Below are 12662 nucleotides of genomic sequence, written 5' to 3'. Positions count from 1 at the left end.
GTGAAATCATTCCCTTCACCTCTCTGGAGATCAGTCTCTCCAGCTGTAAAATGGGCCAGCGGTGGTGACTGCCACAGAGCAGTGGCTCTCAGCGGGGGCGGGGCGGTGATACTTGTAACTCAGAGGACGTGTGGCAGTGTTGGGAGATGCCTTGGGTTGTCGGTTTTCCTATAGCTCCCAGGGCAGCGCCTTTCAAGACAAAACAACCTGTCCCCAAAGACTGAGAGTGCCCAGGGCCAGAGACCCTGTCCTAAGGGCTGATGTAAGGATGCAGCAGGTTAATCCATGGGACCTGCTTAGCCCTGGGCCCAACACATAGCAGGTGCTTAGTAAAGCAGTGGCACTCCCCAGGCTCCCTCGGAGCCTGCTCTTTGTAGCACTAGGGGGCGCCTCTGGCCACTTTGCCCACCTCATGGTGCTGTGGTGGTTGGCACCAGGGAAGCAGGCTTGTGGATGGCTCCTGAGAGGTCAGTTGGCTGTGTGTGCGTGTGCACTGACCCGACCACAGATGGTGATCCTCCGAGGCTTTCGCCTATGGGATCCCCGAGATCCATGGAGGTTAGGGACAGGAAGCTGGAGTCCCAGCTACGTGGGACGCAGGCATCTTAACCTGAGTCGCGGTGCTACGCCAGGCGTCCACCCTGGCCCTGAGCTCTCTCGTGCACTCAGAGTCATGATTATAAGCAGAAACAGTAACCACACAGTGACTGCCCTCAGCTCCGTGAGAGAGTGAAGGGAGTTTGCCCCTTCACGGACTGGCCTGTTTCGAGTTCTTACACCTGTCTGGTAGTCACAGTCCAGCCCCAGATGGGGAAACCAAATGAGCAGGTTTATTCAAATTCCACCTACATCTGTGAAGAGAAAGTAGGCTTCAGGACAAACCCACAGAATCCATGCCTGACTGTGGGACGTCTATTTTGATGTTTAGATGCTTTTTCACAGATTCTCGGTCGCAGGGGTTGTTGGGTGCACGTACCCTGTATATCAAAGATCTTTGAAGATTTTGTGGCAATGTGTATTATGGGAAAGCTATGCAGAGATTTTTAAAAATTGTCACATAAAAAAAAACTTTTGGTTTTATTTTTCTCTGAGATGTCTGGAGTACTCTCATACATTATCCAGTATGTATTAGTGACTGCATTGAAGTGAGTCCCTACAATAAGTAGCGATGTTAGGGAGGTGCCTTAGAACAAAACTTTGGGTTGTGTTTCTGCAGAGAAGGGATTTATTTAAGGGTCTAGTTGCAAAGGGTTGACTTCCCTCACAGGTTATCATTGGCTTCAAGTACTGCAAGTTTCCGTCACTGGCCAGCTATGTGACTTGGTTTCCTGATCTGTTAAATGGAAGGGGTGTCCAGCCCCCCGTCTCTGAGCCCCTTTCTCAATTGTGCACGTCTACTCTTAATTCTCTCTGCCCTCCAACAACACCCTCCTTAGAATTCCTAGGGATGGCAAATCTTGATATTCTCCCAGGCAACTTTGATAACAGGGGTGGTTAGTTGTACTCAGCTTCAGCTTTTTATAATTTGCATTTCAGTTTTTTTTTTTTTTTTCTGAAAGTCTGGTACGATTGCCATCACTTTACCAAGTGATTAGCAAGTGCCGATGCCTGCCAATTAGCTCAGATGGCCACAGCAGCAAGTGCCGCGCGTCAGAAAAGCTGAATCACTCAACATCCCCCACCTGTCCCGGGCCAGATGAGTCAGCAGCCAAGTTACTTTGCAGATTGGGATGAGGAGCGTGGGCTATTAGACTTCCTTTGCGTTTTCTTTCCTTCTGGCCGTTTAGATGTGGATTCTCTAATAGCAACTTCTTTCTCTCTTTGTTTTCTTTCCAAAGCAATCTGTACTTGTTAAAAGAAGGTTCGAACTGTGTAGACTTATGCAACACGGAAGTGGACATTTCTCTCTCTCTCTCTCTCTCTCTCTCTCTCTCTCCCTCGAGAGTCACTTTTCAACAATTTGCCGAACATTCCTCCAGGTTGTTTTCTTTATATACATTAACGTTCCTTTTAACAGAAAGAGATGGCGTGTACGTGGACTGTTTCGCAATGTGCTTTTGTCTCCTAGCAGTAGGTCTTAGAGGTTTCTCCATTCCGTGTGGGTGGCTCTGTTTTGTGTTTAACAGTGACGTGGATTTCCACGGTATTATTGCATCGGGAGTGATTTGGAGGTGGGCGTTTGGCATATGGGTTAAGATGCCACCAGGGACTCCTGTGTCCATTTCTGGAGTGCCTGGATCAAGAGTCAGCTCCACTTCTGGTGCAGGGTCTTGGCTTTGGCCTAACTGAGACCTGGCTGTTGTGGTTTGCTGGCATTTGGAGAGCAAACCAGTGATGGGCTCACTCTCTCTCTCTGCCTTAAAATAAATTAAATAGATCTTATTTAAAAAAAAAATCATTTGCCAGGTTAACATATGAAGGCTACAAAGATGTAGTCAGTGGAATATAGTCTATTTCAATGCCTTCAGCCAGCAACATTTCTTTCAAAGAAATTGTTTCATTTTTGTGGATGTTCTTTCATTTTTGTATTGGAAGAGCAGAAGACACACAGAGATCTTCTACTTGCTGGTTCCTTTCCCAAATGCCTACAACAGCCAGAACGGGACCAGTCTAAATGCAGGAGGAGCCCAGAACTCTGTCCAGGTCTCCCATCTGGGTGGCAGGGACCCAGCTCCTTGAGCCAATCTGTGCTCTTTCACAGCTTTCGCCAGTCGGAAGCTGGATCAGGAACAGAGCGGCTGCGACTTGAAGCAGGCACTCCGAGAGCGAGTCTGGACTCCGGAGCGGCGGCTGAAGCAGCTGCGGCAGATGCCTGCCCCCAGGAAGCTGTTGAATCATCCCCGCCAGTCCTCACCTAGGTGCCTCCGGAAGGCGAGCCTAAGGCGATGACGTGGGTTCAAGGAGAGCACCAGGGAGGGCGGGGACCCCTGGCAGCACCAATCAGGGGGCGAGGAATGAGACGGGCAAGGCAGGCAAATCCGTCAAGGCGTGTGACGCATGCAGGTCTGCAGTTTGGGACGTCCTCTCTCCGCGATTCGTTAGAAGGATTCACGGCTCTCAGCAAAGCTGTTGACACTCACGATCCCCGTTGATGACAGCAGCAGGGTATAGCCTGACGTCAGCCGGGTCAGGGGGAGCTGCTGCCGTCTGAGTGTCTGTGTCCCCAAAAGTTTGTTCCTTGAATGCTGATCCTTGTTATGTTGACCGCATGAGCTGAGTCATCGGACAGTGGTAGGGTGTTAGGATACAGCCCTCGTGAACAGGATTAGTGCCCTTGAAAACGAGGCTGGGGGCTGCCATCCCCCTCCCACCCCACGAGGACATTAATTTCTCCCAGTCCTGGAGGCTGGGAAACAGAGGATCAAGGCCCCGGGCAAACCGGGGCTCTGGTGAGGGCCCACGTCCTCATGCACAGCCACTTCTCCTTGCATCCCCGCAAGGTGGGAAGCACCCACCACTCCTCTGGGCCCCTTTCAATAGGGCATTGGTTCATATGCACCTCCCAAAGGCCCCACCTCCCAACACTGTCACTTGGGGTGACAATTTCAGTGGAGGGCGGGGGGCCACATTCAGACCACGGAGCAATCGCAGGAGACACCGTGTGGCCCTCAGAGCCTCCCATAGTCGTTCTCTGTCCCCTCCGGAGAAGCGTGTGATCCCTGGGTGAAGGCATTGTTTTTATGATTGAAAAGCAGGCCGGCGCCGCGGCTCGCTAGGCTAATCCTCCGCCTGCGGCGCCAGCATACCGGGTTCTAGTCCCGGTCAGGGCGCCAGATTCTGTCCCAGTTGCCCCTCTTCCAGTCCAGCTCTATGCTCTGGCCCAGGAGTGCAGTGGAGGATGGCCCAAGTGCTTGGGCCCTGCACCCGCATGGGAGACCAGGAGGAGCACCTGGCTCCTGGCTTTTGGATCAGTGCCGGCTGCAGCGGCCATTGGAGGGTGAACCAACAGCAAAGGAAGACCTTTCTCTCTGTCTCTCTCTCTCACTGTCCACTCTGCCTGTCAAAAAAAAAAAAAAAAAAAAAAAAAGACTAAAAAGCTGAGAATGACCAAAAAACAAAAGTACTCCATGAGGATGCATAGCTGGAGCTCGCCCCTCAGCCCACCCCGGGGGGCTCCAGGCAGCTTCCATGGATGGTGTCCCATGTCAAACTCCACAGCTGTCTGCCTGGGCCATGCCTGCAGTCTGTGCTAACTGGGCCCCATGAGCCACTCAAGATCAGTGAGGCCACAGCGTTCGTGGCATTTGGTTGTAGAAGCTGGAACACACTAAGACATCCGTTCTGCCCTTGTCCCGCCATAAAGGCAGCGTCAGATTTTAAAAGTATCAGGACAAATATGGGTTTGGCCGTGTTCCACCGAAGCTTCATTTACAAATGCAGGTAGTTAGGCAGGTTTGGCTGGGAGGCTGTGGTTTGCCAGCCCCTGCTGGATAAAATGTCCTTGTATGCGTTCGCCCATGTGTGCAGTTACACGGGAACACGAACTACATACTCCTCTAAAAGTGGAGTCAAACTGCTCTCCCACCAGTGTACCTGACAGTGCTTGAGATGTACTTTTTAAAAAATGTATTTTATTTTTTATGTGTTAGTTGCATACATTTCTGGCTTACAATGTGATGTTTCCATAAGCCCCTTTCCCAAGGATATAAAACCTGTGCCAATTACAAAAGGTTGTTTCTCCATTACCATTCCTTTTTTTTTTTTTTTTTAATTTATTTGAAAGAAACAGAGACCTTTCGTCTACTGGTTCTCTCCCCCAAAATGACCAGGACTAGACCAGGGCCAGAGTCAGGAGCACAATTCAGGTCTCCCATGTGGGTGGCAAGTGTGTGAGCCACCATCTACTGCCTGCCAAGGTGCACATTAGCAGGACACTGGATCAGAAGCACAGCAGCCGGGACGCAAACCAGGCACTCGGACACAGGTTGCAGGCGTCCCAGACAGTGAGTTAAGCACTGTGCCAAATGTCGGCCCTCTTCATTGCCGTGTCTAAGCTTTGAAGAAGCACAGGAAGTGAGAACATTGATCCGCAAGGAAAGAAGACCAAGAGGTTGCATAATGGATTCTTGTTTTAGATTCAAAGTCTACAGGGAAGGAGACTGGCAACTTGTTCTTATTTGGGGAGAGCAAACCTTATACTACCCACTCTGTTTAGTTAAAAAAATCCATCCTGAGTGTTACCTATTCAAACACACACACACACACTTTTTCCCCAGGTGCATCAGGCAGAGAACTCATAAGCAATTGATTTTTAGTAAACAGAGTCCGCAAGTACAAGAAACATACACGGTCCAGCTTTTCTGCACAGTGCTGCCAAGCCCCAGATACCCCGGATAGAACTGACAACGTGCTCTACTTAACTCTGCTTTGCCCTTGGTCTTTTTTGTTGTTTAGGCATTGGGTAGGGTTTTTGGTTTTGGTTTTCCAGTTTTCTTACCACTACCAGCCCCACCCTTTTTTAATCATTTGAAATTCTTGGTGTGAACCCCACAGAGAAGAACAGAGACTTGTTAGTATTCAGGCTCGGCTTTGGACTGCATATTTTAGCTGGTTTATTTGATCATCAGCGCCCCTCCTGGGACCCAGCCTGCCGCCGTTGCTCTGCCCCTGCCGAGTGAAGTCGTGATATTTCCCCTTCTGTAGCCCTTCATTATAACACAGACACCGTCTGCTTCCACATCAGTGAGATGGCACGCTTGGACTGCCCACATGCAGATCAAGAATTAAGCAGAACTTGGCCAGGAAGATAAATCAGGCTAACCATCTCATTAGGCTTGAAAGACACAAGTTAAACTTGTGTTGGAATCAACACAGAAGCCTCACCAGGAGGTGTGCAGCACATCTAGGGGGTGGAAGGAACTGCCATAGCCGTGTCTTCCAGCAGACTCGCCTCCGCTGTGTGCCACAGAGCAAACAGGAGGGCTCCTTTATAAACGCCCAACAGCCAGAAATGGAGACTCAAAATGCAGTGTGGAGGTGGGCATTTGGTCTAAGTTAATGCACCAGTTAGGACGCCCGTATCATTTCCCAAGTCGTGGGTTTCTCTCCCAGCCTTTGCTCCCAATGCCAGCTTCCTCCTGAGGCAGTAAGTGATGGCTCAGAGAGTTGGGTGTCTGCACCCACATGGGAAACATGGGTTGGGTTTCCAGCTCCTGGCTCTGGTCTGGCCCTCGGTTATTACAAGCATTTGGGGAGTAAGCTAATACATGGGTGTTTTTCTCTCTCTCTCTCTCCCTCTCTCTCTCCTCTCTCTCCCCCTCTCTCCCTCTCTCCCTCTCTCCCTCCTATCTCCTCTCTCTCCTCTCTCCCTCTCTCCTCTCTCCCTCTCTCCCTCTCCTCTCTCTCCTTTCTCTCTCCTCTCTCGTCTCTAAAATAAATAGCATTAAAAATAAAGTATAATGTTTATTGAGCACTTCCTACATGCTAGGCACTGCAAGCTATGAATTTTACACACATAATTTAATCGAAACCTTACATAGACTTGTGAGGTAAAGTACTACTAAGGTTCCCATTAACCCATAGGGAAACTGAGACTCAGAGAAATTATCTCATTTGCCATAAAGTCTCGGAGCACCCTAATGACAAAGCCAGGATCCACCCAAGGATGTCTTGCCCCATGGCTTAACCTACTGTTTCTCATCTGGGGTGAACCGGCCTTCCCAAGAGCCTTTGGCCATGTGTTGGATGCATTTTGGGTTGCACCAGGTGGGGGCGGGGCAGCTAGGGATGCTGCGAACCATCCTACAAGGCACTGATCATGCCCTAACAGCAGTGGCCTGTCTTTACAGCTGAGGGTTGTGTGGTCTAATGGCTGCTGTCTCCTCCCTGCTCCTCTGCCTCCACAGTGTTCGGCCACAACATGAAGACCAGCAACGACTTCATCGGAAGGATCGTCATTGGCCAGTACTCCTCCGGCCCCTCCGAGTCCAACCACTGGCGGCGCATGCTCAACACCCACCGCACCGCCGTGGAGCAGTGGCACAGCCTGCGGTCCCGAGCCGAGTGCGACCGCGTGTCTCCGGCCTCCTTGGAGGTGACCTGAGGTGACCCGCGGGGAACACAGCTTTCATATGTGGGGGAAAAAAAATAAACAAATGTGTCCCATCCTAGTACATCCACACCTGCCTACACTCACACACATCCCCGAAGTCCTCTCTCTCTAGTGATCCCAGAGTGGCCGCCTTCGATGAGCGAGGCCTGAGAACTTTCCGGAAGCTCCATCCATAACTCATGAGCTGAGGGGCTCTCTGCAGTGCCTCTCTTGTTGATACCCTACCCCTAAAGGCACTTTCAACCCTCGGGCTGGAGAAGAGGCCTCCCAGAAGGTGCCAAGCTCCATTGAGACCCAGTTTGGCCAGTGTGTGGGAGGCCCGTCTCCCTACTCCCAAATCACACACCCTCTGGGGAACTTCTGTGCCCCGAGGGCCCTCACACCCAGTCCCTTTCTCCAAAGGTATAAGTATCCTTGTCTTCTCCTCAGTAAATGTGATAAATAGGTTAGCCTATCTGGAGAAAGCAATGGCAACCAAAATGTTCCAGTATAAGAAACCCCCCTCGGCTTAACTGAATCTGTCCTTGTGTTAGCTTATTCCAGGGACTCTGCGTGTGCGTGTGTTCTCATGTGTGTGCCCTCCCAGGCGAACATGTGTGTGTGCCTGTGTGTCCTCTTGGAGAACCAGGGGATGGTTCAGGACCTGCACCCTGAACACTCCCTGCTTTCTGCTTCTCTCATCCAGTGAGCTGTCCCCCAGTGTCCTGCTGTCTGTCAAAGACCCCACCTTGGGCAGTGGTTATGTGTGCGTACATCAAGTTAGTAGGGTATGATAGAGCAAAAGTAACACTCTTTGACCGAATCATGGTGATTGTGACCCACAAAAGACCTGGATTTAAATGGCAACACATCCCATCCACGGGAATCTCCTTCCTTAATCACTTTCAGGATATTTCTCTGTGTGTGAACCAATGTCATGTCTCATGTGCTAAAGAACTATTGTAGTCTCTCTCTCTCTCTCTCTCTCTCTCTCTCTCTCAGAAGCTTCTGTATCTTTTCCCACAGTATATTGTCTGGTGTGATGGGAGCTATTTATTGAAATTAAAGATTATTTATTTGTGCCATGCATTCAAGATACCTTTTTCTTCATGAACATGGGACACAGCGGAGGAGGGTATTCCGGCTGCCATTACTACAAACCAAACCATCCCAACCACTCACAGCAGTGATGTGGATCAGACCAGGTCTGATAGGAGGGTTCATCTCTACTCTAGCTGGGGCCTCGTCTGGAAGAGGGGAGGCCTAGGGGATGGAATCTTCTGGAAGTTTATTCCCTCCCCTGCATGGTGGTTGATGCTGGCTGGCAGCTGGGAGCTTGAGCTCTCTCCATGAGGGCTCTCCATGTAGATAGCTCGGGCTTCCTCGCAGCATGGTGCCAGGGTTCCAAGGAAATTATCCACGAGCAAGAGCGACACAGGTGCATGCCATAGCCTTTTGATACTCTGTCCTCAGAAGCCACACACTCTGTCACACTGTCTTGGTCAGAGCGTTCACCAGCTCTTGCTCAGAGGAAGGGGAGAGAACAGGAAATGGAAGGAAAGGAGAGAGTTACGTTGGATGCAGAGCTTCTGAGATGGGTTCTATGTAGTGCAGCCATCTTTGGAAAAATACAGCCTGCCACAGTAGGTGCAGTCCAATAGCCAGTCCTGCTGGGCATGGCTCATGGCATTAGCATACAGCCCCAGAAGGAAGCACGGTTGCATGTGGAAGTATACCCATCTGAGGACTGATAGGAGGACGTGTCCAAAGAGATGACCAGGTTCGATCATGGTAAGTGGTGAGAAAGCAACAGAGGCGGATGGCCGGCCCGGGCCTCTGGCTAGAGCCTGTGATGGGCTGAATTATGTCTTCCGAGAAGGATTTCTGGAGCCCTGCCCTCGTACCTCAGGAGGTAACCTGATTTGGAGCATGGTCTTTATAAAGGTAAGTAGGAGAGGTCATTAGGTAGACCCCAATCCAATAAGGCTGGTGTCGTTGCAAAGAGAGGGAGGGGCATTTGGACGCAGAGACACAAGCACACAGCAGGAAGATCTGGAGAGAGAGGGAGAGACCAAGGAGAGAGGCCCGAGACCCACCTCCCCTGCAGCCTGCAAAAGCGATCAACTGTTGGGCATCACCTAAAACCTCCATTACAACATGGCGCCTGGCGGATGTTCGAGGGGCGTGTCTGCAGCTGCTGCGGTTAAGCTCCGTAAGATCAGACCACCAGCAGGGATAGGTCTGCTTTAGTTCCGGACACGTGGACAGTGCGTGATCCCTATACTTTACTTAAGGTGCCCCTGTGCGTGGTCCACCCATGCCTGCGTGACCTTTTCGCTGATTGGCTCCCCTACTGCGCATGTCCTTCGTAAGCTTTATAAGCCTGTACACTTCCTCAATAAAGTGGTTCCTGCTTCGACAGAACTCACGGGTGCTTGTGGTGTGCTCATCACCTGTCTACCTTACCTCTCCTGTTTGCCTTATTGGGGAGAGTCTGTAGTGGCCCCTGCTGGTCAGGGGCTAGCACTGGGCTTGAGACCTGACAATCAACCCCACAAGGTGGGCATTAAGTCTACCAGTTAAGATGCCCACATCCTACATCAGAGTCCCTAGGTTCAATTCCCAACTCTGGCTCCTGACTCCAGGATCCTGCTAATGTAGACCCTGGGAGGCAGGGGTGGATGGCCCAGGTAACTGAGTTCCTGCCACCCATGTGGGAGAGCTGAATTGAGTTCCCTGCTCCTTACTGTGGCCCTGACCCAGCCTGGACCACTGTGCATAGTAGGGAAGTGAACCAGCAGATGGGAGTTTCTCTCTCTCCTTCTATCTCTTTCTCTCTTCTCTGGATCAAGATTTTTCGTAAGTGTAAAATAAAACAAGCAATCAACCCTTCCTGCACTTTGACTTAAGGCTTCAGCTGCCACAGCTGAGACACTGATAAATAATTGTACTGAACGTGTCTGGACTTTTTTCCTTGTTGTTCTTTCCTAAACAGTACAGGAAAACAGCTGTTCACATAGCCTTTGCATTGTACTAGAGATGATTTAAAGTATAAAGGAGCATAAGCCTACGTTCTGTGCAATTACTGCACCCTACATAAGGGACAGGAGCGCCTTTATATTGGGGTACCCACAGGGGGTCCTGGTACCCAGCCCCCACAGGTGTCATGCATTCTAAGCCAGCATGGCTAACAGCTCTGCTGGCTGTCTCGTCAGAAAACAGCCCTGTAGGACCGATGAGGAGTTTAGCTAGAAGATGCCTGCCATCTTCACGTAACTGGGACAGATGTGGGACACGTTGGCGTCATCTGCATCTTGAGGACTAGAGTTTGTTGGGAGACGAGAGTGATTTGTTGAAAGGTGAAGGGAGATCCGAGTTTCTATAGAAACCTGGACCCAGGGTGCCCTGGCGTGGGCTACCTACTTGTTTTAATTAGCATCCTCCTCCTCCCAGGTGTCATGTGGGAGAAGAGCTACACAGGGCACTAATGCTCTCTTCTTCCGGGCGTAGGGACCCCAGTGCAAAGACGAAGGGCAGGCGGGGAGTGGGGGGTGGGCGTTTCAGAGTCACCTGTGTCTTCCCAGGGCCATGCTGGGTCCTCACATCTCATGGTGGCAAGGCATTGTACTCTTCCCCCTGGGCAACAGCCCCCAGTGCAGACCTGACCCCAGAGTGCCCCGGGATTCCAGCCCGTGCACTAGGACTTGACCTGGGCTCCTCCCCCTGCCAGCCCTGCTCAGCTCTCTGGGTACTGGTATTTTCTCTTCCAGAAAGCTGGGAATCGCTGCGTGGAAGAAGCTCTGCTTTCTTTTGCTGGGTGGCCTGTTTTCCCACCACTAGGGGATAGTTGCCCCTTCATTTCCAAGTTCACGAGAAAGGTAGAGACAGAGACAGAGACTGACTCCCATCTGCTCGTTCATCCCCCAAATACAGCAACAGCTGAGGCTGGGTCAGGCTGAAGCCAGGAGCCAGGAACTCAGTCCCATGTAGGTGGCAGAGGCTGAACTTTTTTTTTTTTTTTTTTTTTGACAGGCAGAGTGGACAGTGAGAGAGAGAGACAGAAAGGTCTTCCTTTTTGCCGTTGGTTCACCCTCCAATGGCCGCCGCGGCTGGCGCTGCGGCCAGCGCACCGCGCCGATCTGATGGCAGGAGCCAGGTACTTATCCTAGTCTCCCATGGGGTGCAGGGCCCAAGTACTTGGGCCATCCTCCACTGCACTCCCTGGCCACAGCAGAGAGCTGGCCTGGAAGAGGGGCAACCGGGACAGAATCCGGCGCCCCGACCGGGACTAGAACCCGGTGTGCCGGTGCCGCAAGGCGGAGGATTAGCCTAGTGAGCCGCGGCGCCGGCCGAGGCTGAACTATTTGAGCCATCACCTGCTGCTGTCTAGTGTCTCCCCTAGCTGGCAGCTTGAATCAGGAGCCAGAACCTGGTGTCAAACCAGGGCACTCCAATATGGGACCAGGGCACCTGAACCAAAACCAGAACCACTAGGCTAAATGCCTACGCCTAGATTCTGTGGTCAAAAATACCATTTGAAAACAACTCCGGAGTGATTAGTAGGTAAAAACTAAAAGACCATGCTTGGAGAAAAAGACAGGAAGGCAGTGCCCTGAAAGTCAGCAGTGGCTATCCTTTGGTGATTTTACTACCCAAGTCTATACCTCCCTATGCAGTGTTTTCAAAGGTTCTAGAATAATCTAAAAATGGTTTAACATGCATCAGTCACTTGTGAGATGTCAAGCCCTTGTGTGAGAGAAATACTGATTTGTTGCCATTTTTCAGATGAGAAAACAGAGGCTTAGAGGGATTAAATAGCGTGCGACCACGTAGCAGCAGATCTGGAATCTGAACGTGGATGCATTTGAATTGGAAGCCATGAAATTAGGTGCCTTCTGTTGCCTCTTTTGTAATTGTGGTGAAAATGGTCAGGACTTTGTTTAATTGATAAATAAACATGTTTTTAAGGCTAAGAAATTAAGGGAGATAGGAAAAATAGATAGTAGGTAGGAATATGGATGGATAGATAATAATAGAGATGATAGATGGTACATAGATAGTAGAGATATGAGTGGACGAGTGGGTAGATAGGTGATAGATATATATGTGATAGATGATAGACTAGATATGAATCTTCCCTGAGCTCCAGGTTGTGTGTATGTATATGTGTGTGTGAGTGTGTGTGTGTGTGTGTGTGTAGCTGGGTGGGAGTTCACTATCATCAATGAATACAACTTTTTTAAAAAGAGTTATTTATTTATCTATTTGAGAGGCAGAGTTACAGACAGAGCGAGGGAGAGACAGAGAGATCTTCCATCTGCTGGTTCACTCCCTAAATGGCAGCAACAGCTGGCGCTGGGCTGAATCGAAGCCGGGAGCCAGGAGCTTCTTCCAGGTCTCCCATGTGGGTGCAGGGGCCCAAGCACTTGGGTCATCTTCCTCTGCTGTTTTCCCAGGTGAATTAGCAGGGAACTGGATTGGAAGTGGAACAGCTGGAACTCAAACCGGCACCAATATGGGATGCCGGTGCCAGGGGCAGCCGCTTAACCCACCGTGCCACAGCACCGACCCCTGTCCACTTTTAAAAAGGATTTTTCTTGGCCTGCTTCGGACAACCCCCTCCATCCTCCCA

At 50.7% G+C, this 12662-nt stretch overlaps 1 protein-coding gene across 9 annotated transcripts in view; it reads left to right on the top strand.

Moving 5' to 3' along the window:
• Nucleotides 1-8119, top strand: part of SYT17 (synaptotagmin 17) — a 72461-nt gene extending 64342 nt beyond the window's left edge. For all 9 annotated transcript variants that reach the window (XM_051847474.2, XM_051847479.2, XM_051847481.2 and 6 more), the window contains one exon: nt 6846-8119. In XM_051847474.2, the coding sequence (XP_051703434.2) occupies nt 6846-7042 (197 nt within the window). In that variant the 3' untranslated portion in view covers nt 7043-8119. The remainder of the gene's footprint in view (nt 1-6845) is intronic.
• Nucleotides 8120-12662: the final 4543 nt, after the last annotated feature.

This window comes from Oryctolagus cuniculus, chromosome 19 (genome assembly GCF_964237555.1).
Source record: "Oryctolagus cuniculus chromosome 19, mOryCun1.1, whole genome shotgun sequence".
In the NCBI taxonomy this organism is placed as follows: domain Eukaryota; kingdom Metazoa; phylum Chordata; class Mammalia; order Lagomorpha; family Leporidae; genus Oryctolagus; species Oryctolagus cuniculus.
This window is presented reverse-complemented; position numbering and strand designations above follow the sequence as displayed.